Below are 27,408 nucleotides of genomic sequence, written 5' to 3' on the forward strand. Positions count from 1 at the left end.
CAGTATTAATATTATAAAGCGACGAGAATATTTTTGGTGCATCAAAAAAACCAAAATAACGACTTATATAGTGATGGCCGATTTTAAAACACTGCGTCAGGAAGCTTCGGAGCGTAATGAATCAGCGTGTCGAATCAGCGGTTCGGAGCGCCAAAGTCACGTGATTTCAGCAGTTTGACACACGATCTGAATCATGATTCGACACACTGATTCATAACGCTCCGAAGCTTCCTGACGCAGTGTTTTGAAATTGGCCATCACTATATAAGTCGTTATTTTGTTTTTTTGGTGCACCAAAAATATTCACGTCACTTTATAATATTAATATTGAACCACTGTACTCACATGAACTGATTTAAATAAGTTTTTAGTACATTAATGGATCTTGAGAGAGAAAATGTCATTGCTGGCTAAGCAGGCCTCACGGAGCCATGGGATTTCAATAAAAATATCTTAATTTGCGTTCTGAAGATTAATGAAGATCTTACGGGTGTGGAACGGCATGAGGGTGAGTAATAAATGACATCATTTTTGGGTGAACTAACCCTTTAACATAATTTGTTGAGCAATATATATTTGTTGAAATCTATTGATCTGATAATATATTGATCTCAAGTAAGAAAAACCCCCACTAGGGTTATTATATTTAACCATAAAAAAAAACAATTTTGTTACTTTAAATAATATAAACATAATCTGACATAAACATAATAAAATATAAAAGCTAAAATTTTTTAGCTAGTTGCCAAGAATTCTCATTTATTTGATTTAGTTTTACTTGTACTAAAATAACACACACACACACACACACAAAAACCAAGACCTATAAAAGTATCTCAATTATACTAAAACAACACTGCTTATAGGCAAACATCACGCATTCACACAGTTTGTTTTCCTCTAAGTAAATACAGAAATCTTTATTTGAACCATCATCTGGACACTTACAACAATTCCAAGCAGACAAGTGTGGCATGAAAACAACTATATTGTAAACGGTTATATTTCAGCATTAATATAATTAACAAAAAAATCTGCCTAATAGCTGCTTATCATGATGCTCTGCTGAACAGATCTCCTTCAATGGTCCCGAAGATATGTGTTGATTTGTCTGATGTGTGATGTATGGTCCGATGAGGGAGTATAACTTCATAATCTTCAAAGCAGCATGATTCTGACCTATTAAAACATGGTTCATCGAATCAAAATAGAGTTGAACATAAGTCCGCTTTAGGTAATCTCAACTGCAATATTTCTGTGTTAAAAAATCACCACTATGAGAAGGAGGATCAGAATAAAAATGAAAGCTTCACTACCTGAAAGAAAGAGAAGGATATGCGATCATAAGAATATGTACAGGTATATTAGTGTATTAGAAAGAGACAACACTTATGGAAGCTTAAAGGTGCAATATGTAAGATTTTTGCAGTAAAATATCCAAAAACCACTAGGCCAGTGTTATATATTTTGTTCACTTGAGTACTTACAATATCCCAAATGTTTCCAACTATTTGTAAATCGTGAGAAACTTGCAATTTTAACCAAGGCTCCGGGACGTGTGAGGAGTCGCCTGTCAATTGCGTCATACCCGCGTTACCCTCGGCTTCCGGTTTTATTTTGTAAAAACCATGGAAACACCAAAGACGCTTTAATATATTACATGTTTTAATAGACAAGGGAACAACTGTTTTGATATATTTATAGACAGAAAACTAATTGTTGTTATATAGCTCAACACGTTTAGTCTTATTGTTTAAATCTAATTTTCTTGATTTTTTGCCTCAGAGAAAAACACTATTTTGTCAAGTAGCTAACATAGCATAATCAGATGCAGCTTTATTTTTAGTAACAGTAATACAGAATTTTCTCCATCATACAATACGTTTTAAAATGAATTGCATGCCATTTATCAACAAGCCATCCAGCACTGATATTCTAAAATCGATCTATCTTACTGCAGTGTGTCTCAAACAAGTGTCTCACAGCAGCCGCCGAGCGAACGCACATGTTATAACATCATTTTCAACACTCTCAAATGTATCTAATATGATAAACAGAGCTGCGTTACCTCATACTCATGGCCGGAAAAGCTGAAGCGGAGCCGGCGACTGTGGCATAATAATAAAAGTTCCGCTGCTCATGAGGCGTGTGTTGCGCAATCGCTCCAGCGGCCTCGTTCAGCTCCCCAGTCCTGCTCTGCTTCATACTACAATAACGTTAATAATCGCATCCATGAACATGATTTCTTCCCGAGTCCTATCCCTATTCTTTTGCACCGGCTGTGAGGTGAAGACCACATGTCCCAAGATTCCGCGCTCAAACTTGGCGTCATCAAGCAACGCCTTTGTTTTGAATAGGCCTCTAGCGGACAGAAATCCTACATACTGCACCTTTAACAGGAGGATGGAAACTAATAGTACAACTTTTATATGTTAAAGCCTACTGTAAAAAAACAAACAAACAAAAAACTTTGTACTTTCAAGTAAATCCTGTCTGACTAAAAACTTCCAAGGCTTGTTTTCAATGGTGTGCGTGTAAAGAAACCTGAATCACATTTTAAACACTATGACACATTTAATCAAAAGTCAAGATATTTCAATTCCAGTTTACCAGTTTTCATTTACTATAACATAATGGATCAGTTAATACTTTTTATTCTGCTCTGTCCACACAATCAATAGTATTTTGCGATTAATAACAGTATTCATTTGAATTTCAAACAGCTGCTTCTCACCTTATAGTGTTTTAATGTGTAATATTTCATTTTGGACCGATGTAGGTAACAGTTTTCCCAGTCTTTTTCAGTGTTTCCAGAAGAACATCTGTGTCTTTGTCTGACTCAACGAAGACCTTCTTATTGGGGAGATCAATGTCAAACTTGACATCTGTTGAGAAACACAAATGAACTATGAACTATGTTCCAACATGAAAAAGCACATTTAATAAAAGCTACATTTTGGATATATTTAACCAATGTTGTTTAACAAATTTTCCCAAACAAATAGTTTTGACAGGTTAATATACACAGTTCAAAGGTCTTGAAATGTGAAATATTTAAAAACCTACCCAGTTTTTTAAGCACTCGAGTTACTGCACCAGAGCATCCCTCACATGTCATGTCAACAAAAAACTCGTGAGTCTGTCATGAGAAAAGAAAATATATTTGATCCAGTTCTAAGAGAGGATCACAAGCTAGCTACAAAGCTAATGTCTACGAAGTTATCATAAAAAAGTGATTTAGGATGTCCATAAATATGGCAGCAAAATATAAACAGATATTTATGAGTTAAAGTTTAGATTAAAAGTGAAATTACCGTCATGATCGATCCGATTGTCTCTGCAAGCTCAAGTCTACAGACTCGCCTTTGCTGGGACTGACTGTTGCTGTACAGATGACGCGCTGTTTAGTTTAGGGCTCGTCACTAAATTACTAACATTTTTTGACAAAGCGTTCATTTGAAAAACGAACTAAACGTACATATATGTGATCAAAGTGCGCATATTTTGAAAGACTCTTCTATACTATATATCACGTTTGTGTTACGAGTCAACGAGTTACTTTTCGAATAATGTACAAACGTTTTAAACACGTACACTACGTAATTTTACATGATGACTTTTGCTCGACGCTCCCCCTGCAGGCATTAAAAAAAATAATAATGCGATGAACATAATTTACGTTCGTTTTAATTTTGCCACACATGTGATGTAGATAAAATTTAAATGTTAAACTCTTTAATTCTCAAAACAGAAACGTTAGTGATGTTTGTTGGTTTGCTCTGTACAGGCAGAAGTGAAACCAGCTGACCGGCACGTGCTGAAGGTCATGTGACAGCAAGCAGTAGGAGGGCGCGGATCACTGCGGATACACAATTTCAGGAGAAGAGCAGATACGGGTCATACATATCATGTCTGCTTATTTGTACGCGTCTGTGGTGCTGTTTTAGTATGTCCGGGTTCAGATATGGACTTTATGAGCTTTATACAGTAGGTGTATATCATTCAGCTGTGCTTACGGTAAGTCCAAGTTTGTCATCTCATGTATGTAGCACAACATTAGCAAGATAAACAAGATCTTTGGTTGTGACAGCACTGACAGCTGAAGGCTGTCGGGAACTTCAGGACATATTACTGCTTATTTTTGAAAACATTACACTTTATTACTACCGATTACTGTCGTAAACAGTCTAAAGAGAGACATAAAATAAAAATACACTTCAAGGTTGACAAATAAACCTTATTGTAAAGTGTTACCAGATTGACTTCAACAACAAGTAAACTGCATGGTCATGAAAGGCTTTCATTTTTCCATTGATCTGTTTTTATATTGATTTGACTTTTACATACTGAGACATTGAGGACGGAGTCAGTGGGAAATGTGTTTAAGGCACTGGCCACTCCAAAGTCAAATATTGATTTTAGATTATATGTCAGCACTGAATAGAGCTGCTTTGCTTTATCATATAGTGTGGTTTTAATGCTCACATATCTGTAGCAAAAGAATTAGGCTTTGTGAGTCTGTCGTTTGTGGTTTAATAATGTCAGTTACAGCTTTTACACAGTGGCTGAATGAGTTTGCTGAATTTTTACAATTTTTTTCAACATATGTGGTTTGGAACAAGTTCAGATAGTTGTGACATCTTTCTGACATACGCAACTGGTGTGTTTCACACTCATAAGGTTTAATATCAAATACATACAAAACATACTGTGGCAGTTCCATAGTAGAGTGACAGAAGATATTTATTTCTTCATATTTTATATATATATATATAAGCTATACAGGGCACTTTTATTTGCCCCTTACATATTACATATCTAAAAATTAGACAACACATTAATAATTCTTTTTCTCTACATGCGTAATAATACAGATGGTGGATGTGAATGATGCAGTAGTTCATTTGAGCTGTTCTGTGAAATTCTTACTGCTATATTAAAGTGTCAGATATAACTAATGTTGATTGCATAGTCATTTTGCATGTTTGAAATCCTCATATTGTTTTTAGCCCTGAGAGATGATAAAAAATATAATGACGCAGAAAGGGCACGTTGTGCGTCATGTGTGTGTTCTGGGAGGGCTATTAACTCTGTTCATTTGTCTGCGATCACAGAGCCTGTAGATGCAGCGTCTCCGCAGGGAAGCTTTTGATCAGTGAAGCTATCAGTGGCAAATTACACCCTACCAAAGCAAGCATGGCCTCTGATATCAACTATCAAGATGGTAAACCAATTTCCTTTGCAATATGGGAAACTGATTGTGACTTGTTTTTTTGGCTAAGCTTAGTGAATAATGATGTTATAAATTAATGAACAAACATACACTACTGTTCAAAGGTTTGAAGTCAGTAAGATCTTTTTTTAAAGAAATTAAAGGGGATCTATTATGCCCCTTTTACAAAATGTAATATAAGTCTCTGGTGTCCCCAGAATGTGTCTGTGAAGTTTCAGCTCAAAAATACCCCACAGATCATTTATTATAGCTTGTCAAATTTTCCTATTTGGGTGTGAGCAAAAACACGCCTTTTTTGTGTGTGTCCCTTTAAATGCAAATGAGCTGCTGCTCCTTCCCCGCTTTCCAGAAGAGGGCGGAGCTTTAACAGCTTGCGCTTCGGTTGCTCAACAACAACAAAGCTGGAGAATCTCACGCTGCCAAAATGAGGATTGTCATTAACGTTGTTCAGCCTTACATTGTTCAAACCGGAGTCGGACACTGATGGAGAGACTCAGGAAGAAGTTACAACTTTTAGAATGAAACTGGACGTTTCTGAACGGTTAGTGGATAAATTTATGTAGTTGCTGTGGAGTTGATTCAACTCATCCACTAGCATGTGCCGTCATGTTAATCTTTTGTGCAAATCCAGCGTTGAATTGAACCTCATTTGTGAAGCAGTCCGGCGTAAAATGACGGCATGGCAACAACACTCTACTACAACAACTCTTCCTCTTCTCTAAAGCAGCCCAACATGGCCTCGCCCCCTTTGTTGTGTGTTCTCGGGGGCGGGGTTTATGTACATTTTGGGGTTTGTGATGTCATTAATCCGGGAAGAAGCTCGTTGTAGTCCCTACCAGCCATTTGTCGAAAAGAAAATATCTCCCTTTGAATTGAACTTTGAGTGTCGTAACTTTGCAGATGTTGTTTATGCTCAAACAGCAACATTACACACTAACTAAAGTTAAAAAAGTGAAATCATAATCAACCAATCCCTTTAATACAGTAAGGATGCATTAAATTGATCAAAATTGATCAGTAAAGACATTTATAATGTTACAAAAGATTATTAATTCAAATATATACTGTTCTTTTGAACTTTCTATTCATTGAATAATAATGAAAAACAGCATATCACAGTTTCCAAAAAAATATGAAGCAGCACAACTGTTTTCAACATTGATAATAATCAGAAATGTTTCTTGAGTATCAAATCATCATATTAGAATGATTTCTGAAGGATCATGTGACACTGAAGACTGGAGTAATGATGCTGAAAATTCAGCTTTGCATTACAGGAATAAATTGCATTTTAAAATACATTAAAATAAATGTATTTTTGATCAAATAAATTGGCGGGCATAAGAGACTTATTTCAAAAATATTTAAAAATCTTGCAGATGCCAAACTTTTGAACGGTAGCGTTTGTGTGTGTTTTTGTGTGTTTTTTTTTTTTTTTTTTTTTTTCCCCCACAAAGTTTAATGTTAAAGCTATATTTGTGTGTTGGTCCTAGGCCCAAACTTTTCCAGAAGAGCGGAGAGCCCCACTGAAGATGAGCCCATCCGTTCACCTGGTTCCCCACGGCACACAGAATATGAACGGATCGGAGGAAGAACAGGATCCTCGTAAGCACTGTGATCTTCACATATTAAAACTTTTGTGTTCATAGACCTGTTTTAATTTTGTTTTACTTTTTCAGTTTTTTTCAGACCATAATTCATTTACTAAAAGGAAATATTGGCACGGGACTGCTCGGCTTGCCTCTGGCTGTCAAGAATGCAGGACTCGTGGTAGGACAGAAAATTTAATTTGGAGATGAATGCTCATGATGTTGTCTGTTTTATTGTAAACTGGTCTGGTCTAGTGTTCTGCTTTATCTTTATTCCTCATTGTGGCAGTTGTTGTATGTCCTTATCTGATCATGTTCTGTATGTCAACATCATGTCAGCCTTTCAGTTTTGTTTCTCTCATGTTTCTCGTAAGTGTTATGATATGTAAGAACTTCCACGCCTTTTGATTTTTGAACAGGCAACACAAACAGTGATTGTTCATGTGTGTAGAGTTCTCTGGTGAGAGAACAGCATTTTTGTGGATTGTCATTTTGTTTCCTCTGACTGTGGTGGTCTGGTCATGTGTTAGTATTGCATGTACATGTAGAAAAAAATAACTATGGTTTGGTTTCTATAAAACTATGGTGTTTGTTATGAGAAACGGCACATTTAGTATAAATATAAATGCAATATATTCATAAAAATAATGGCTGTAATTATAGTTCATTACTCCTGTAATAGATTTTAATACATTATACATGACATGCTTTAATATATTTACATTCAATATGAATATACCACATTTCTGGCAAAATACCATGGTTACAGTTAGTATTACTACAGTAAATCCATGGTAAATATTGGTGATCAGTGCGACTTCTAACAGTGACAAAAGTGTCACTGGCACCAAAAAAAGTTTGCAAAATGTGACCATTTAGTCACAGTCTGGAGCCCTGGTTGAGTAAATAAAATGTGGCAGGATTATAACATTTATTTTAAATTTTTTAATTTTTAATAATTTAATACTTCATATTCTGGTCCCACGATTGTTGTTTTCCTGCTTCAGTGTACACTACCATTCAAAAGTTTAGCATCAGGAAGATTTTTGATGTTTTTATTAAAGAATTAAGGTATTTTATGCTTATCAAAGCTGTATTTATTTGATCAAAAATACAGTAAAAACAGTAATATTGTGAATTTAAAGGGTTAGTTCACCCAAAAATGAAAATAATGTCATTTATTACTCACCCTCATGCCGTTCCACACCCGTAAGACCTTCGTTAATCTTCGGAACACAAATTAAGATATTTTTGTTGAAATCCAATGGCTCAGTGAGGCCTGCATAGGGAGCAATGACATTTCCTCTCCATTAATGTACTAAAAACATATTTAAATCAGTTCATGTGAGTACAGTGGTTCAATATTAATATTATAAAGTGATGAGAATATTTTTGGTGTGCCAAAAAAACAAAATAACGCCTTATATAGTGATGGCCGATTTCAAAACACTGCTTCATGAAGCTTCGGAGTGTTATGAATCAGCGTATCCAATCATGATTCGGATCGCGTGTCAAACCGCCAAACTGCTGAAATCACGTGACTTTGGCGCTTCGAACCGCTGATTCGACACGCTGATTCATAACACTCCGAAGCTTCATGAAGCAGTGTTTTGAAATCGGCCATCACTATATAAGTCGTTATTTTGTTTTTTTTGGCGCACCAAAAATATTCTCGTCGCTTTATAATATTAATATTGAATCACTGTACTCACATGAACTGATTTAAATATGTTTTTAGTACATTAATGGATCTTGAGAAAGGAAATGCCATTGCTGGTTATGCAGGCCTCACTGAGCCATCGGATTTCAACAAAAATATCTTAATTTGCGTTCCGAAGATTAACGAAGGTCTCACGGGTGTGGAACGGCATGAGGGTGAGTAATAAATGACATTATTTTCATTTTTGGGTGAACTAACCCTTTAATGTGTTCGTATATTATTAATGTGCTATTACGACTCTTTTCTATTTTATTATATTTTACAATGTAATATTATTCCTTAAGTCAAAGCTGAATTTTCAGCATCATTACTCCAGTCTTCAGTGTCACATGATCTTTCAGAAATCATTCTAATATGATGATTTGCTGCTCAAGAAACATTTCTGATTAATATCAATGCTAAAAACAGTTGTTCTGCATCATATTTTTGTGGAAACTGTGATATTTTTTTCTCAGGATTCTTTGGTGAATAGAAAGCTCAAAAGAAAAGTGTTTATTTGAAATAGAAATTTTTTGTAACATAAATTTAAATGTCTTTACTGCCAGTTGTTATTAATTTTATGTCCATCATTCTGAATAAAAGTATTAATTTCTATAAAAAGAAATTGTACTGACCCCAAACTTTTGAACAGTAATGTAAGTAACTTTTAATTGTTTTGATATATCAAAAAATAATATAAAAAATTATATATATTTTTTCTATTTCCATTTTATGCACTAGTCAAATCATGACTTCTTGAAAAATAATAGCGCACCCTCCCACATCAATCTGCGTAATTTAGTGTCCCATTCATGTCAATAGCACAAACTAAGTTTAATACTAAAGGTTAGGGCTATGTTCAAATTCATAATGAGTCTTACCAATCACTAACATCTGAAGTTTTTTTGTGGTTCTCTATGCAAGCAAAAAATTGCTGAGTGGTCATTTTCTTTGACTTCTCTTTGCGTGTGTGACACAGCTATATACACCATTAAGGCGTGCTTGTGTCATTGTACTGCGGGGCCATGTTTTCAGCCTCTGAAAAGCACTAAAACCTCTCTCAGCATCAGCTGAGGACACAGGGACAACAAGACACAGTCTGACAAGTGTTTCCACCTAATCAAAGAGGACGCAGACGTGTGGACACGTCCCTGAAGAATGCCCCCTGCCAGACTTATCAGACGAACATCACGCTTTGACCTTTTTGTCAGTTGTATTTTTAGGGATGCTTTGTGTAGTTGCACCACGTCATTGCTATTCCTTATCATGTAAAACCCTTCCTCCCAAATTGTTCTCTAGACTGCATAGTGGGGATGCACAAACCTAACCAGTTAAATGATAAAAAAATTAGAGTGCACATTCTGTGGTCAACACAGATAATAATAAGAAATGTTTCTTGAGCAGCAAATCATCATATTAGAATGATTTCTGAAGGATCATGTGACACTGAAGACTGGAGTAATGATTTTTAAAATATATTTAATTGTCGGCGCCGATAGCCTAGTGGTTAGTGCGCTGACATATGGCGCAAATGCGTTCATGGCGACCCGAGTTTGATTCCCGTCTCGAGGTCCTTTGCCGATTCTGCCCCCCTCTCTGCCCAGTGCTTTCCTGTCTGCTCTCTATTGTCCTCTCCAAATAAAGGCACAAAAAGCCAATAAACATAACTTATATAGTGCATTTTCACGTCTATGTTCAAAAAGGAGGATAACCGTTATCAAGTTAAACATGCTTTATCATTGACGTGATGTTCTCTGTCTCTTCTCGTGTTGCAGATGGGACCTTTAAGTCTTCTGGCCATGGGTATAGTGGCTGTACATTGCATGAGCCTCCTTGTGAAATGTTCACATCATCTAAGTGTAAAGTAAGAATAAACAGCTTTAATATTTTTAGAAATACTGCCCCTCATGTTCTTGACAGTTTTTTCTGCCATGGTGAATTTGAGTTTAATTTTGTTTCCTTTATCGTGTGCATTCGGCCAAAGAGTTTAGATATTTTTTATAAAGTGTTAAACACAAATTTTCCACTATAGGGATGACGCTTGAATTCATTGGCCAAATTAATTACTTCATTAATCCCATGATCTAATAATTAAATGTAGGTGTTTGTTCAGGAACATTTTTAGTAGAATATATAAATTACATTTTTGTGTTTCTGTCATATGACACACTTTTTTTTTCTATTTTTCTAAATGAAATATTGTCTGTGTTTAGGATGGGCAAGCCATTTCTTTCCTACGGAGATGCAGTGGAATATGGCATGGAGAACGTGCCATGGCTGAGCAGACACTCTATATGGGGAAGGTAACTGAATGACTTTGTTTCAGTGCTGACAAGGCAGTTTTTTTTTTATAATTCAGTAGCGCAGTTTGTGCTGTTCTCACCATAATCTTTGACCACTTGTGACACTTTCAGCACCTGATTTCTGTGCAACGTCACTGTTTCACATCTTGCACATGATAGCATATATAGTAATTATACACTGCTGTTCAAATGGTTGGAGTCTGTAAGATTTTTTTAATGTTTATGGAAGAAGTCTCTTATGCTCACCAAGGCTCCTTTTATTTTATCAAAAAACGGTAATGTTATGAAATATTATTAAAGTTTAAAACAACAGTTTTCTGCATCATTACTCCAGTCTTCAGTGTCACATGATCCTTCAGAAATCATTTTAATATGCTGATTTGATGCTCAAGAAACATTTCTGATTATTATCAATGTTGAAAACAGTTGTGCTACTTAATATTTTTGTAAAAAATGTTAATTATTTATTTTTGATAAATAGAAAGTTCAAAAGAACAGCATTATTTTGAAATCACTTTTGACCAATTTTATGTATCCTTGCTGAATAAAAATATTAATTTCTGTTATAAAAAAAAACTTGCTGAAACTATGTGCGCTTACTGGAAAGCTTGTCTAAATAAACTTGCAACATTTAGATTACTAAAAAATTACTAAAAATAGTTTGACCTGTATCTAAACATATTGTTTTGTTTCTGTTTTTTGGCTTTCAGGCGTGTAGTAAATTTGTTCCTCAACATAACCCAGCTGGGCTTCTGCTGCGTGTACTTCGTGTTCCTCAGTGACAATGTCAAACAGGTGAGAGACTTTTAAAATCAGAAGAAAGGTTTTGTCCACAATAAACTAATACACCTTAAAGTCAAACAGCATAAGTTCCTTTATTGTCATATTATTAAATAAGAACCCAGTGAAAACGGTAGTTTCTGTTGGCCAACTGGTAGAACATGATGCTAGATGCAAAGGTCATTGCTTTATTTGTGAAGAATGTACAAACGACTAAAAATATTTACCCTAAATGCATTGTCCCTTTGGACAAAACTTCTGCCAAATTTATAGAATGTAAATGCATCAAAGAAATGCTGTTTCACCACAAGAGGGCAGCATTGCCTTTTACTACATTTGGATAAACCACCTGGGTTTGCTTACTCCCCAACAAAAAGATGTTCTTCCTTTCTTTAATTTGAACTTAAAAATGTAAAATTCTCTCAGTACAATCTGTCATATTGTTATTGCCATAAAATAATCCATTAATTTGCACATTGTAGGTGGTTGAGACTGCCAATGCGACAACAGTGAACTGTCACAACAATGAGACAGCAGTGATTGTCCCCAGCTACGACTCTCGCCTCTACATGCTCTTCTTCCTGCCCTTTGTCATCGTGTTGGTGTTCATCCGCAACCTCAAGTACTTAGCTCCTCTGTCATTTGTAGCAAACATTTCCATGTGTGTCAGCCTGGTCCTCATATACTACTACTGTCTGACGGTAAGACACATTAAACACGCGACACACACTCCGAGTACACAAAATGTGTTGAAAGTGTATCTTTGTTACATACATTGCATCATTATTTATTGTGAAATGTGTCATAAATGAGACATACTTTTGCCCACAATATAACTAAGTGTACAAAAAGTGTATGTAATTGCATTACATAACAAAGTATTAATCCAATTGGTATTTTTTTTAAACACATTTATAGAACAAACACACTTTTCAGGGGGTCACACTTTATATTAGGCGTCTTTAACTATTATGTACTTGCATCAAAAAAACAGATCATTTGGAGAGAATGTTTATGATTTATGGGGATTATAAAAAAAAGGAGTGAGTGGATTTTTACCATTATGTGCTGGTTGTTTACACACACTCTGGACACATCAGTGTTCAAACGCCTTATAAAAGTGAATTTTGCATAATAGGTGCTCTTTAAGTAGAATCGAAGTTTGTTAGGTTTGAAATGATACAACAATAGATCCTCTGCTCCAAGCAGTCCTCAGGGCCATTCTCTCTCTCCTGGGCTGCTGATTGAGTCTCAGATGTTATGGATGAACATTTAAGTGTAAATGACAGGTTTCAGGGTTGTTTTTTAGAGCCTATTTCCTATTGAACAGCTTTAAATGCTTTAAATCAGACCCTCCACTTGTAATTGGCAAGGCAGCTACTGAGAAACGAGCAAGTGGATAACACAATTTTTCAGTGAGGGAAGAAAATTTGTCATGGGGAAACAGAAAGAGGAAGTTGGCTGAAGATTGCAAATTGGTTTGTTGTTCACAAGAATGCTTACAGAGCTGCCAAAGGACACAAAACGTTCTTTTAATGCATCTTTAACCAGCACAGCCACATCATATGATCAGTGTAAAACCAGTGCTTTACCGCCATGATTTCATCTGCATAACGTTTGTGATTCAAAACAGTATTAAAGATTAGTCTGAATTATACAGTGTGCATTAAAAGTATGAGATTGTGTAAATCTGAAACTTTTATCATATCATATTGTCAGAGATTTTAACAGTTTTAAACAAACAAAAAAAGAGTTGAGAAATGAATAAGTAATAAGAAATATTTGCTTTATACTGTTCTATGCTTTCCATTGTCAGAATATCCCATACCCTATCAACCTCCCACTGGTGGGAAGAGGCATTGACTATCCTCTCTTCTTTGGAACGGCAATATTCGCCTTTGAGGGAATTGGAGTTGTGAGTATTTCTTTTGCTCTGATATTGTGTTTGTCACCACAGAAACATTATTCAGGTGAAAAAAAGTTCAATTCAAAAAGGTGTTGCTCTCGATCTTCATCATTTACAGGTGCTACCACTTGAGAATAAGATGCAGAATCCCAGAAAGTTCCCCATGGTTCTGTATCTCGGCATGGGCATCGTCACCACCCTCTACATCTCCCTGGGCACCATCGGCTACATTGGCTTTGGAGAGCACATTCGGGGCAGCATCACATTAAACTTACCGTTGTGCTGGTGAGTGCCAGAGAATCTTTAAAAGGTTAGTTCACCCAAAAATGAAAATTCTGTCATTAATTACTCACCCTCATGTCGTTCCACACCCGTAAGACCTTTGTTCATATTCAGAAGACAAATTAGGATATTTTTCATAAAATCCGATGGCTCGGTGAGGCCATTAACACTTTCAGTGCCCAGAAAGCTACAAAACATATTTAAAACAGTTCATGTGACTACAGTGGTTCAACCTTAATATTATGAAGCGATGAGAATACTTTTTGTGCACCAAAAAAAACAAAATAGCGACTTTATTCAACAATATCTATTGATGGGTGATTTCAAAACACTGCTTAATGAAGCTTTGAAGCTTTACGAATCTTTTGTTTCGAATCAGTGGTTCGGAGCGTGTATCAAACTGCCAAAGTCACGTGAACCATTGAAATTTAGAAATGTTTCGAAACACTTATGACGTAACAAAGCCTCGTTTACTGAAATCACGTGACTTTGGCAGTTTGATACACGCGTATTTTGTTATTTTGTTATCTTGCTGTCAATGCAGGCCTCACTGAACCTCACTGGATTTTATCAAAAATATCTTAATTTGTGTTCTGAAGATGAATGAAGGTCTTAAGGGTGTGGAACGACATGAGGGTGAGTAATTAATGACAGAAATTTCATTTTTGGGTGAACTAACCCTTTAATGTGTATTTTCTTCTAGTCCCACTATTTTATTTATACTTTGTTGATTATGATGATGCTGAAAAAGAATCATAAAACTGAAATTATACAAGACTTCAGGGTTTCTACTGTAGGTTAGGCATTAATGATCAGTCTAATCATTCTGTTAATGCATTACTATCATGCTCAAACCCATTACCCATACTTACCAAGCAGATTAAAAAAGGATCAACAAATTGTTTTTCAAATATTATTTGTGTAAGTGTTGCTCATTCAAAAGTTTGAAGTAAAATATGATTTTTTTAAAAAGAAAATAATGCTTTTATTCAGTTAGGACACATTAAATTGTTCAAAAGTGATAGTAAAGACATTTAAGATTTGGAGTCAGTAATTTTTTTAAAGAAATTAATATGTTTATTCAGCAAGGATACATTAAATTGTTTTCTATTTCAAGTAATGTCTTTTAAACTTAATATTCATCAAAGAATCCTGAAAAAAATCAGTTTCCACAAAAATATTAAGCAGCACAACTGTTTTCATCATTGATAATAATAAAGAAATGTTTCTTGAGCAGCAAATCAGCATATTAGAATGATTTCTGAAGGATCATGTGACACTGAAGACTGGAGTAATGATGCTGAAAATTCAGCTTTGGTCACTGGAATAAATTACATTTCAAAATGTATATAAATTGAAAATGTTTTTTTTAAATTGTAATAATATTTCACAATATTACTGATTTTACTGATCAAATAAATGCAGCCTTGCTGAGCAAGCATATAAGAGACCTCTTTCAAAAACTTTTCATACTGATCATCAAACTAACCCTAAACTTTTCAAAGGTTGTTTAATATAAATCGTTGCAGAAATAAGAAATGTATGTAATGTCTGTCTGTTCTATAGGTTATATCAGATCGTGAAGCTGCTTTACTCTTTCGGAATCTACATCACCTACGCTCTGCAGTTCTACGTGTCAGCAGAAATTCTGATCCCGCCGGCGGTGGCGCGCTGCGGTCCCCGGTGGGCGGTGATGGTGGACCTCAGCATCCGCGTGGCTCTCGTAGGCCTCACATGTGAGTCATGCTGCAACAGAAACACCTTAACAAATCAAACGCCTCTTAAACCTCTTCACTCCAGCAGTCTTTCATCCATCAGCCATTGGGCCGCTTGCGTCAAAAGTCAGGAGCGTTTTCAACGGCTCATTTGCTTGGAAAAACGTTCATGCGAGTACCAAACTTCTCCTTTTCACCGCTGCTCAAGGTTGTTCAGGCACTTAGCAGGGCATTTGTCATTGTTAGACGAAGTCTATTTTTACCTTTTGTCACTTTTTTCTGAAATAAACCAAACCTTGAACACAACAGAGAATGTTCTCCGCATGTGACTCAGCCCTGTGATAGATATTCGGATGGAGTGCTGAAAATAAATGAGCTCTGTGTTTTGGTTGCACAAAGTTAGTGGGTCGAAGAAGGTGGTCAGGTAGTGGACATGAAAGCGTGCCTCTTTTTCTGTAGATGACGGTAATCATACCTCCATTCTTTTAAATAGCCATGAATGGCACATGCTCGACCAAACCACTTTCAACAAAACAGCTACCTCCCAGGCCTTTAACATATATTTTTAGAAATATCCGGGGTTAGTCTTCTTTTTTTTTTTTTTTTTTTTTTTTTAGGCAGCTGTATTGATTTCCCTTGAAACCCGAGGTTGGCAATTCCTGTTTGACACGTGAGGTGTGATCTCACATGAGCAGCAGTGGCTGTTCTGCTCTGACAGTGTTTTCTTCACTAGGAGGCAGTCTTGAACACTGCATCACCTTCTTAACACTGCTTTCACTTACATGAGCAGCCTGTTAATCTTAAAGGGTTAGTTCAGCCAAATATGAAAATTAATTATATCATTAATTACTCCCCCTCATGTCCTTCCACACCCGTAAGACTTTTGTTCATCTTCGGAACACAAATGAAGATCTTTTTAATGAAATCTGAGAGAAATCTGCAACTTACACTTTCAAGTCCCAGAAAGGTAGTAAAGACATCATTAAAATACTCCACGTGACTCCAATGGTTTAACCTCAGTTTTATGAAGAGATGTGAGTGCTTTGTTTTTGCAAAAAAGCATAATTTACCACTTTATTGCGCAGAAGTTGCCAACTTTCTGCAGAGTCAATAACTACAGACCTCCAAACTTCATGTGGCCTTCAGATTAGCTCAAGAACAGTGCGTAGAGAGCTTCATGGAATGGGTTTCCATGGCCGAGCAGCTGCATCCAAAAAATGGGTGAAAACTTTTGAACTTTTGTCTCCGGGAAACATGTAGGTATCTTCTGTTGCTTCCAAAGGGCAGTACTAAATGAAGAAAATTGATATTTAAACAAAATAAGAAAAATTTGGACATCTTCATCCTGTTCAAAAGTTTTCACCCCCCGACTCTTAATGCATCGTGTTTCCTTCTGGAGCATCAGTGAATGTTTGAAACTTTTTTAATAGTTGTGTTCGAGTCCCTTAATTGTCCTCAGTGTGAAAAAATGGATCTCAAAATCATTCAGTCACTGCTGTAAAGGGTTCAAATATGCAAAAGATGGTGGAAAACTGAAGAATCTGCAGGACCAGGAGGATTTTTCTGAAGAACAGAGCTCAGTTTAACTGCTCAGGACAAACAAGGGACTCATGAACAACCATCACAAAACAAAAAAACAGTCATAGATCATTCAGGTAACCACACACAGTAGTAGAAATCAATGGTTCACAAACTTTTGAATGGGGTCATTTTAATAAATTCAGCTATTTTTTGTCTTGTGAATTATATGTAAACATCTTTTATGTAAAATATCTTACTCAGGACAGTACTAAATAAAAAATAACATGCATTTTGTATGATCTCTTTTATTTTGTTATATTTTTTTTTTACATTTTCACAGATTCTGCAAGGGGTTCACAAACTTTCAAGTGGCACTGTATATATGACATGCTTAAAGGGTTAGTTCACCCAAAAATGAAATTTATGTCATTAATTACTCACCCTCATGTCGTCCCAAACCTGTAAGACCTTCGTTCATCTTTGGAACACAAATTAAGATGTTTTTGATAAAATCCGAGGGTTTCTGAAACACACATAGCAGCAACGTCATTGCACCTTTCAAGGCCCAGAAAGGTAGTAAAGACAGCGTTAAAATAATCCATGTGACTACAGTGGTTCAACCTTAATGTTATGAAGCGACGAGAATACTTTCAGGTTCTATGTCAGAACGCTGGCTCAGCATATGGTTGCACTTTTTTGGTCTTAAATCTCATCCTCTATTCACTACTATTATAAAGCTTGGGAGAGCCAGGGCATTATTTAATATAACTCCGATTGTATTCGTCTGAAAAAAAGTCATATACACCTAGGATGGCTTGAGGGTGAGTAAATCATGGGGTAATTTTCATTTTTGGGTGAAATATCCCTTTAAACTTCCTCATTGCGACAACCCCTCAATACCTCAGTTTTTGTTTTTTCCAACTTTTGTCCTGGTTTGCAGCTTTGCTGGAAGTTTTCAGTCCATTGGGATGATCTCAGTGTAAGCACAGAATAAAGCGTAGCGTTCTTCTGTCTGCTCAGCAATTTACTTCAATATTCACTCTGTAGCATTTGCATCTTAACTCATTTTCTTTTCTTTTTTTAATTATGAATCCAAAATCAAACACTGGAGACCCTCTGCATTGGCTGATTGAGGGCAGACAGGACGTGGTTGAGAGTGCCTTTGTCTTGGAGATGAAGAGACCAAGACTGTGACGCCTGATTTGTAGATCTCCAGAGAGAAGCTAGAGGGCTTCATCTAGCACACAGAGCTGAGGCTCTTCTTCCACCACCTCGTGTGATCACAAGTGTATGCAGAATCCATCAAAGGCCAACAGCGGCTGGGCTGTGCTGATAGTGTGGATGCAATAAGCATGTGTCGTAGAGAATAACGTCAGAAGAGAAGAACACTGTGTTTGGCAAGAGTACTGATCCTTTACGCTTAAGGGGCTTCACTGCTGACTGACATATAGCTGGCATATTGAACTTGTTTATAGAGCTGCTTGTGCAAAAGAATGACTTCACTTCAAAAGAATGTGGTCGGGTACAAAACACTCACATTTATACACACACGCCACAAACGTCAAAATTCAAAATATAAATATGTAGAGGGTAGGGTTGTCAAAAGTACCGGTGCTTCTGTACCATACTGAAATGTTAAAAATGTGACCTCTAGCATTTTGAGTGCTGTTGAGCAGATTCTGACTAACTTAAACACCTCTGATTGGCCATTGTGTTCACTCGCTCAACAGATATGTCTGTGATTGGCTACAATGTTCAATGTTTCAAAAGCGGGACAGAACGCTTACACAGATTTTGAAAGTGGGAGCATTTGAAAACAGTCGTCTATCAGCAGACTAGTCCGTGATAGATGCCTGCTTTCAAATTTTCCTGTGTGTATCTGTGTAAGCGCTCTGCGAAGAGTGTGAAAGATGTCTATTTACAACATGTTTTTGAAGCGTTGATCATTGTAGCCAATTACAGACATATCTTTTGAGCACGTGAACACAATGGCCAATCAGAGGTGTTTAAGTTAGTCATAACCTGCTTAACAGCACTCAAAATGCTAGGGGGAAATGCTAGTAAAGTCACATTTTTAACATTTCAGTACCAACTTGGTACCGAAGTACCAGTACTTTTGACAACCCTAGTAGGGAGACTGGGAATAGTTGTTCCAGTGGAAGAATAGCGGTCTCCTGGAAAATTTTGGGAAGCACTGCATGATGCTAATCTCTCTTTCCACCACATCCCAAAGGTGCTCTATTGGATTGAGATCTGGGGACTATGGAGGCCAGATTTGAGTATAGAAAACTCGTTGTAATGGTAAAGTCTGAGATGATTTGAGCTATTTGACATGCCGTGTTATCCCGTGTTATGGAAGTAGCCATCAGAAGATGAGTACACTGTGGTCATAAAGGGATGGACATGGTCAGCAACAATACTCTGTTAGGCTGTGGTGTTTAAACAATGCTTGATCGGTACTAAGGGGCCCAAAGTGTGCCAAGAAAATATCCCCCACACCATTATACCACCTGCAGCAGCCTGAACCGTTGATACAAGGCAGGATGAATCCATGCTTTCATGTTGTTTATGCCAAATTTTGATCCTAATATCTGAATGTCACAGCACCAGCCTGAACCATTAATACAAGGCAGGATGGATCCATGCTTTCATGTTGTTTACACCAAATTCTGTCCCTAATATCTGAATGTCGCAGCAGAAATCGAGACTAATCAGACCAGGCAAAGTTTTTCCAGTCTTCTCTTGTCCAGTTTTAGTGAGCCCATGAGAATTGTAACCTCAGTTTCCTGTTCTCAGCTGACAGGTGTGGCACCTGTGTGGTTTTCTGCTGCTGTAGCCCATCTGCTTCAAAATTCGATGTGTTGTTTGTTCAGAGATGCTCTTCTGCAGACCTCGGTCGTAACGAGTGCTTATTTGAGTTACTGTTGCCTTTCTATCAGCTGGAAGCAGTCTGGTCATTCTCCTCTGACCTCTGGCACCAACAAGGCATTTTCACCACAGAACTGTCGCTCACTTGATATTTTATCTTTTTCGAACCATTCTCTGTAAACTACAAAGATGGTTGTTTGTGAAAATCCCAGTAGATCAGCAGTTTCTGAAATACTCAGACCAGCCCATCAACCATGCCACTTTCGAAGTCACTAAAATCACATTTGTACTCCATTTTCTAAAGCTCAGTTTGAACTTCAGCAGATCGTCTTGATCGTGTCTGCATGCTTAAATGCATTGAGCTGCTATTTCTGTGACTCTGAATAAAATTGCAAATGGTGTTTCTAAACAGGTTTTTGCCCTCTCTATGCTATCTAACCTGTAAAATCAATCTAATACCTAATGTTAGCAATAACCAGGAGTATCTCCAAAAGTAAGTCTGTGAGTTTAGCATCTGTAAAGAATCCTCTATCATCATTTCACATCCCCTGCTTGTATGTTGTCTCATTTTAATTTTAATAATTAATGAACAGTTCTCTTACAGTGTAACACAGTTTGAACGTAGCACTAACATTTACTGTGTTTGCCTATATGACTTTCATTCTTCTGCAGAACACAAAAAAAGGTTTATTGAAGAATGTTTTGCCCTTTTAATGGAAGTCAGCAGGGCCCAAAACAACACTAGACCCCATTTACTTTCATTGTATGGAGAAAAAAAACATTTGTAGAAGAAAGAAAGTCATGCAGGATTGGAACAACATGAGTAAATGATTACATAATTGTCATTTTTGTGTGAACTATCCCTTTAATAATACAAAAGAATTATAGTCTTTGATTAAATGTGAGATTCTTCTTCAGCTGCTTTGAAAAACTGCTTTGGCTTGCTCACTTTCAGCACTCCAGAAATAGGTCATTTCTTCTAATCAAACATTTTAAAGATAAAATGCCTAAAAAGGGATATGTAGACTGGAAAATCCCAATTCACTACAAAAATCATCTGACACACTCTGATAAAGCTTATTTAATGTTGCTTGCTGTATCCGTTCTTATTAATTCATGAGCAGTTGCAGAGTTTGACTGTTTGTCTGTTTCATTGCTTTTTTAAAAGTTTAATTTCTTCTGAATTTCTGATAATCTCCTAAGATTGATTTTGGACTGTCAAGAAACTGTTCCTCTCTGATCTGATGTTTTATTTTCCTCTTAGTGCTTAGTTCTTGTTGTTCAGCTTTCAGGTCTTGGTGTACAGAAAAATGAAACTGGATTAAAGACTCAATTCAGTGCATATTTGCCATTTTGCAGGCTCTTGTGTTGTGGTTTGATTTCAAACCAGGCTTCAAAGGACCAGCTTAATACATAAATGCTTTGCAAATGCTGTTTTCCTCTTTTGTACTAACTCCTCTTTTAGGCTCTATCATTCTTTACAACTTGATTGAATGGACATGCAAATTAAGAGGAGAACTGTGTGTTTTCCATTTCATTGAGAGTAAGTGACATTGAGACTGATACTCTGAGACAGTAGCAAAAGGAAGTTATCTCCTCCACTTTCACCTGAATGTCGTAGACAAATTCTGAAGCGTGAATGTTAAAGTGTCCCTGTAGTCAATAATTTTATCCCTTAAAACTCATCTGTGAAAGGAAATTCTTCATACCTTAAAATAGCTTGAATGTAACTCGACACCCTTGCTTCATTTAGTATACATGGGGCCATGAATATGCAAATTAGCCCCGCCTCCACTCACTCACACGAGCTCAGAGATCCACTCGGTCAACTTTACTGTAGTAAACGCTGCACAATGGCAAGTGGAAATACTAGTTTAATTGGAAATACTAAGTTTAATAAACAACATTTTCTTTAACCTTTTAAGTGCTGAGTGTGACTAGGGCATGTTAATGTTTTATAGAGAAACAGAAATGACCAAGATTGAGCGATCGGGCTCACATGTCCAGTCCAAAGAACAGACCAAAGAAACGAATACTTCCCTCTCCTCTTCTCATATGGCCTTTTTTTTTTTTTTTTTTTTTATAAAAGATTGAAGCTGTCGATCAGCTTGTTCACTACAGAAACTAATTAGAGTTTCTCAAGGTTTTTTGATGTTGAGGCTGGGCAGGGATCCTCTGAGCTGTAATTGTTGTGTCAGCAGGGACTGTTGTTGTATCTCTCCAGATGAATGAGCAAAAAGATCTCTGCATCTCTCCACACTCCTCCATCACCCCCGCTGTATACAGTACTTAGATGAACCACAAAGCCTGTGGAAATGCACAGCAGGAGATGGGCAAAAGGCAGTGCGCTGTTCGTCACGTCACCGCTTAGAAGTCAGTCCAGTTTAAAGCTATCAGATTGAGAAGAGACCACAAACATGATGCCTTCCATCTGTATGCCTGTGTCACGACTGAAGGATACTTGATCCGACTGCTGTTATAAAACATGCAGAATTTAAGTGGTGGTTTTTTGAAATCACGAAACCTTTTAAGAACATCAGTCACGCTGCAAAAACAGACACGAGTGTCGTAAAGATAACGCTATCATCCATCCTCTTAAAGTCTCTAAGAAATTAGCTCCTGCTATATGTAAGGCAACAAGAATATGTCAAAAACATTAGATTAATCTACCATTTGGCCTGAAAGGATGTTGAAAATCTTTGTCCTTTGGCTCCTGATCACTGACCTAGTTGTATAAACTGTTTGTCATGTTGTTTGCTTTTAGATTAATGAGGTCTTATGAAAGATGTTGTTGACCTGTTCACCTGTTATTAATGTTTTTGCTTTATTGAATTTGAAGAAAAGAGCACGGTGTGTAGACGTAGGATCATGCAACCAAGCTATTATGAAGGATACACAATGCTCTGATCCAAAACCTAGTGAGCTACGGCTGGGCTGTCTGTGCAAACTGTGGAAGTTTCGTTGTTTTTCGTTACTTAATTAGTTGTTATTTACTTTTACTTAGCAGTGCTTTCAATGTTAATTATTATGATTTGTAAATTTAAATTTTGTTAATAAGCATTTTTTAATTGACTTTTGTTCTCGTTGCCTCCCTCATTTGTCGCGGCACTGAGCCGGCCGTGACAAATATGGGGGCTCGTCCGGGATAAGTAGTTAGTGGGGGGTATTTGTCACGGCCCACATACAATACAATGCACAGCCAAAAATCACAACTTTTTGTTTTCTTTTGGCCGATCTCTGTTCCAGACTTGCACACAAACTGCATTGCAAAATTTCCCAAAATGTAGTTTGTGTGGAAATATTGTGAAGTCTGTAAACATGGCAGTAAAACAGGCCAGAGATGAGACACGCTGAAGAAAAGTTTCTATGGCATTTTCTTTTGCATTTACCTCCATATTATGCATATAATTTAAGTAGTGTTTATAAACGCAGCTGCTTTGTGTAAAGCCTTGTTTATACTTTCTTGTGGCTCTGCACCGCAAGCCTCCGCTAACTGCTCATGCTCCTCCCCAAATGGAGGCGTTTATACTTGACGCACTCGCCGTTGTACTATTCTTTGAAATGACGGGCCGATTTGGAGTAATTGTCCTCTAAACCATCAGGAAACAGCAGTGAGAAGAAAGGTACACACGTGACGACGTTTGCTTTTATTACACTTCACCAAACCCACGCTAAACTTTGAGATTATTAATTGTGACATTAGAACAAAATATATGGATATGAGAACACATGTATAAAACTAAACTAAACAACAATCTTTTAAATATTTTCTAATTTCATTAAATGTTTTCATTTAAATTCATGAACATTTTTATTAAACATGGACTTTTATTTTCATTAAAAAGGCTTATTTCTGCTATTGTAGGCGCATTTTGTAAATTTAAGCAATTAATTTAGACAAGCGCAAACTGGGTGCAGGAAAGATCCTGGTACAGATATACCTGCTCGCCCAGAATCACCTCGAAGTCGTGCATCTTCGGAAGTGGATTCGCACGCAAAGTTACAAAAAATGCAGTGTACACCAGCACGTGAAATGGACTACCCACACCTCGCTGACGTCATATATGGTGCATGTCCACTACAGCGACAAAACTCTGCTAAGTTCTGCTGGCAATGCTATAACGCCTCCGCTTTGGGGTCCGACGTCACTACCTGAACCTCACAGCGATTGGCTGCCGACGGTGTTTTTCGCTTGATATTTGCATAAACTGCCCAACCTTTTGACTCTCTCCGCCTCTCTCAACGCTTTCTCTGGTCTGCTGTCAATCCCACAAGCGGAGCAGAGCGAGCGTTTCACTTTTGCGTGCATCTCTGAAATATTTTAGTTACTTTTCAAGATTGAATGAAATATTTAGTTCTCTAAAATTGTTCACCATCTTGGATATTTTCCTTTCATTTAGGTCGTTGCAGTGCATTCTGGGATTTTGTTCTTCGTGATTGTCTCCTTTTGGCCCAAATCTGTCTTAGGAGACATACCTTAATGGCATAGTTCACCTAAAAATAAAAAATCTTAATCGTTTACTCACCCTAATGAGACGTGCGGAAGAAAAATTAGATACTGAGGCCATGAATTATTTAAAAAATAAATAAATAAATAAAAACACTGAGACATGTTTCTTTGAGGGCTAGTAAATGATGACAGAATCTTCATTTTTGGGTGAACTATGCCTTTAAGGTGCCTATGATGCCTTACAATGCAACTCATTAGAATTTAAAACAGATCCTTTGTATGTTGCAACAAGTAAAACTTAAAAAAAAAAAAAACTTTTACACTTTAGATGAAAACCACCTGTAAATGTAGCTTTTGTACTTCACTTTTTTGATATAGAACATAAAGAGTCCTGGTTTGAAAACAGCAGAGTTATCCAAAGGCAAAACAGAAAGCTAAGAACTCTCTCATAAAATTTAATATCAAAATGTTTAAAATATCCAAGAACTTTTAAGATTGTTCTGTGGCAGCCAAGTGTGCCATTGAAATGGACCGTAAAAATAAGAGGTGAATAATAAAAAATGGATCATGGACATGCATAGCTTTTTTTATTGTAAAGCCATTGTCAGCATGTAATTGTTGTGTCACTCGTTATAAAGTTCCCTTAAATCTTTTTATTTGTGCATGACCGCATGCATGCATGCACATGCAACCTGTAAGATGTGACATTATCGTTCCCATCTAGTTCTTACAAGCACTTGGTTTGCATGTGGAAGGCACATACATGCTCCATTTATACTTTGCTGTTAAAACAACAGTGACAGATTTCGTGCTACTAGCACTCCGTCGCATCTACATTACTCAGAATAAAAGCATACTGTATAAATAATGCTAGACAGTCTTTTAATGACTAATGCATGGCAAAAACAGGTCTTCTGAGTTAAAAATTATTTCAGTCGTTGTTTCAGCAAGTTTCCTAATGCTGTTCAAAGGCATCGCTGGATTACAGTTAGAGCTTAACGTTCTGAGTTGTTTAATTCTGTAAGTGTCACAGTATTGTGTCTCTGCTTTGATTTATCGAGGCGAGAAAACTGTCTGTCTTTCATTTGTTCAAGACTTTGCAGAGAATCCTCTCGGTCTGATTCATGTTTGGATGTATTAGGTGCAGACAGTTCCTCTGTTTGCCTTGCTCCCCAAAAGTTCATTTAGGATTCATTGAAGAAAGGCAGGAATTAGGTGGGTGTGTGACATGTAGAAACAAGAAAGTAATGCTCAATCAAACCATTTGTACTTCTTATAAAGTCTCCATTCTCACAGTGGAGTGCCTGCTCGAAATCAACTTCACAGAAGAGCACATCAAAGCTAGCTCAGAAAATATGAGAGTGGTATTACTGGGTTTCCAAGGGTGCAAGCGTGCCCGTGTGCACTCTTAATGGAAAGTGGAATGGACAGTGCGTGAGCCCCCTCTGGTCCTGTACTTTTTCTGGGAATGCACTGCTACTGCTGACAGCACGCTGACACATGAGCACCAGGGCATTCTGACTGCGTCGTGTTCCTCTACTTTACCTTAGGAGCTGCTGAAACTGACCTCCCGTAGCCCCAGGGAGGCTCCAAACCTGCTTCCTGCGGTCCTGCTGAAACAAAAGGAGACACCTGAACCATGTGGCTCCAAAGGTCTCTGAAAATGGCATTCAGTAAAGAGTGAAGGTCTTTGAAACTGACTCGCGTGATACCGTGCTCACCGTTCACGTGACGATCTGACCTTTAATCGTTTCTAGAGACCTCCTTATCATTGCTTACATCTGACCTTTTACTGTATGTATTTGTACTTAACATTTTTCTTCTGTTTAGTGAGGGATAATGTACGGTCAGATATGAAGCACGACTACATGCCAGATTAGGGCTGCACGGTTTGGGTAAAAAAAAATGTAAATTTTTTTTTCTGATTAAAAAATATGATTGCAATTTAAAATGGGAGAGCTGCACAATTTGGTCAAATTTTATGATTTATATATCAATATGGCTATAAAATAATAATTATAATTATAACTCAGAGATATACTATATAAAATATTGATATAAACTCAGAGAAGAAGCAGAGATGGAGTTTGTGTGGAGCAGCATTTACTGTGAACGGAGCCGCTCTGAGACACTGAAAACGCCTTCGGATCATTAACTGCTCACGTGTAAAAACACTGCTGTGCTTCACTCTGAAACACAGCACATATAGGGCTGCGTTTCATTAAATAAATATAACAATTTCAGCCCAGTTCTACGGGGGTGCTAGAGGTGCTAAGCACCCTCAAACGCAAGCAAGAGCACCCTCATCAGTTGATGAGTTGATGACTAATTATATATTGGTGAAGCAGATTTGGCAAACGCTCCAGTGCATATTTGTGTTTGCGCTCTGGAGTATGTCCGATGTATTTGTTTACAATGTGTTTTTGCAGCGGTGAGAAGTGTAGCCAATCACAGACATAGTTGTTGATCTCTTGAATGCAATGGCCAATCAGAAGTGTTTGTTAGTCAGAATCCACTCACCGCTCACAACACCAGAGTTTTTATTCAGTGCTGAGTTATGCAGGCTCGCGAAACCTTTGCCTTGGACAACAATCAATTCTACAGTTTATATGTCGTTATACAAAAATATTTGCCCATAGTATACAGTGATTGTCCAATCAGCTATAGACCCTTTGCCTGCCTGTAATATCCCACAATCCTTTGCATGTGATTTAGTGGTTACTGGAAAGAATAAAAATGGCAACTGATTGGCTGTGTTGTAGTACTCGAAACTGGACAAGACTGGATTCAGCCTGGAGTCTAAGTCCAAATCAAGACCATACAGTGCTGCTTGAAAGTTTGTGAACCACGTGCAGAATCTGTGAAAATGTGAATAATTTTAACAAAATAAGAGGGATCATACAAAATGCATGTCTTTTTTTTTTTTTTTTTTTTTTTTTTTTTAAGTACTGTCCCGAGTAAGATATTTTACATAAACGATGTTTACATAAAGTCCACCAACAGCTGAATTTATAAATATGACCCAAATCAAAAGTTTATGAACCCTTGATTCCTAATACTGT

The 27,408-nt window shown here is 37.0% G+C and overlaps 2 protein-coding genes across 5 annotated transcripts in view; one reads left to right on the top strand and one right to left on the bottom strand.

Annotated features, from left to right (window-relative positions):
* Positions 1–889: 889 nt before the first annotated feature.
* On the bottom strand, positions 890–3,533 carry atox1 (antioxidant 1 copper chaperone). 2 transcript variants are annotated; one of them, XM_051859869.1, is made up of 4 exons: positions 3,315–3,533; positions 3,067–3,139; positions 2,735–2,885; positions 890–1,179 (listed from the first exon to the last, which is right to left on the bottom strand). In XM_051859869.1, the coding sequence occupies exons 1-3, from the start codon at positions 3,318–3,320 to the stop codon at positions 2,761–2,763; spliced, it is 204 nt and encodes a 67-aa protein (XP_051715829.1). In that variant the 5' UTR covers positions 3,321–3,533; the 3' UTR covers positions 890–1,179; positions 2,735–2,760. The 2 variants fall into 2 exon arrangements, with proteins under 2 accessions (XP_051715829.1, XP_051715830.1); XM_051859870.1 differs by having other exon boundaries at positions 890–1,316; positions 3,315–3,530.
* A 246-nt stretch (positions 3,534–3,779) lies between these two features.
* Positions 3,780–27,408, top strand: part of slc36a1 (solute carrier family 36 member 1) — a 35,092-nt gene continuing 11,463 nt past the window's right edge. Inside the window, exons 1-12 of one of the 3 annotated variants that reach the window (XM_051859867.1) lie at positions 3,788–4,017; positions 5,115–5,224; positions 6,727–6,838; positions 6,913–7,003; positions 10,297–10,385; positions 10,735–10,824; positions 11,535–11,619; positions 12,087–12,305; positions 13,421–13,519; positions 13,629–13,795; positions 15,359–15,528; positions 18,140–18,636. In XM_051859867.1, the coding sequence (XP_051715827.1) occupies positions 5,197–5,224; positions 6,727–6,838; positions 6,913–7,003; positions 10,297–10,385; positions 10,735–10,824; positions 11,535–11,619; positions 12,087–12,305; positions 13,421–13,519; positions 13,629–13,795; positions 15,359–15,528; positions 18,140–18,222 (1,233 nt within the window). In that variant the 5' untranslated portion in view covers positions 3,788–4,017; positions 5,115–5,196 and the 3' untranslated portion in view covers positions 18,223–18,636. Of the gene's footprint in view, positions 4,018–5,114; positions 5,225–5,582; positions 5,775–6,726; positions 6,839–6,912; positions 7,004–10,296; positions 10,386–10,734; positions 10,825–11,534; positions 11,620–12,086; positions 12,306–13,420; positions 13,520–13,628; positions 13,796–15,358; positions 15,529–18,139; positions 18,637–27,408 lie in introns of those variants that run through there. The other 2 variants (XM_051859866.1, XM_051859868.1) reach the window with 2 other exon arrangements.

This window comes from Ctenopharyngodon idella, chromosome 14 (assembly GCF_019924925.1).
Source record: "Ctenopharyngodon idella isolate HZGC_01 chromosome 14, HZGC01, whole genome shotgun sequence".
NCBI classification, from domain to species: Eukaryota; Metazoa; Chordata; class Actinopteri; order Cypriniformes; family Xenocyprididae; genus Ctenopharyngodon; species Ctenopharyngodon idella.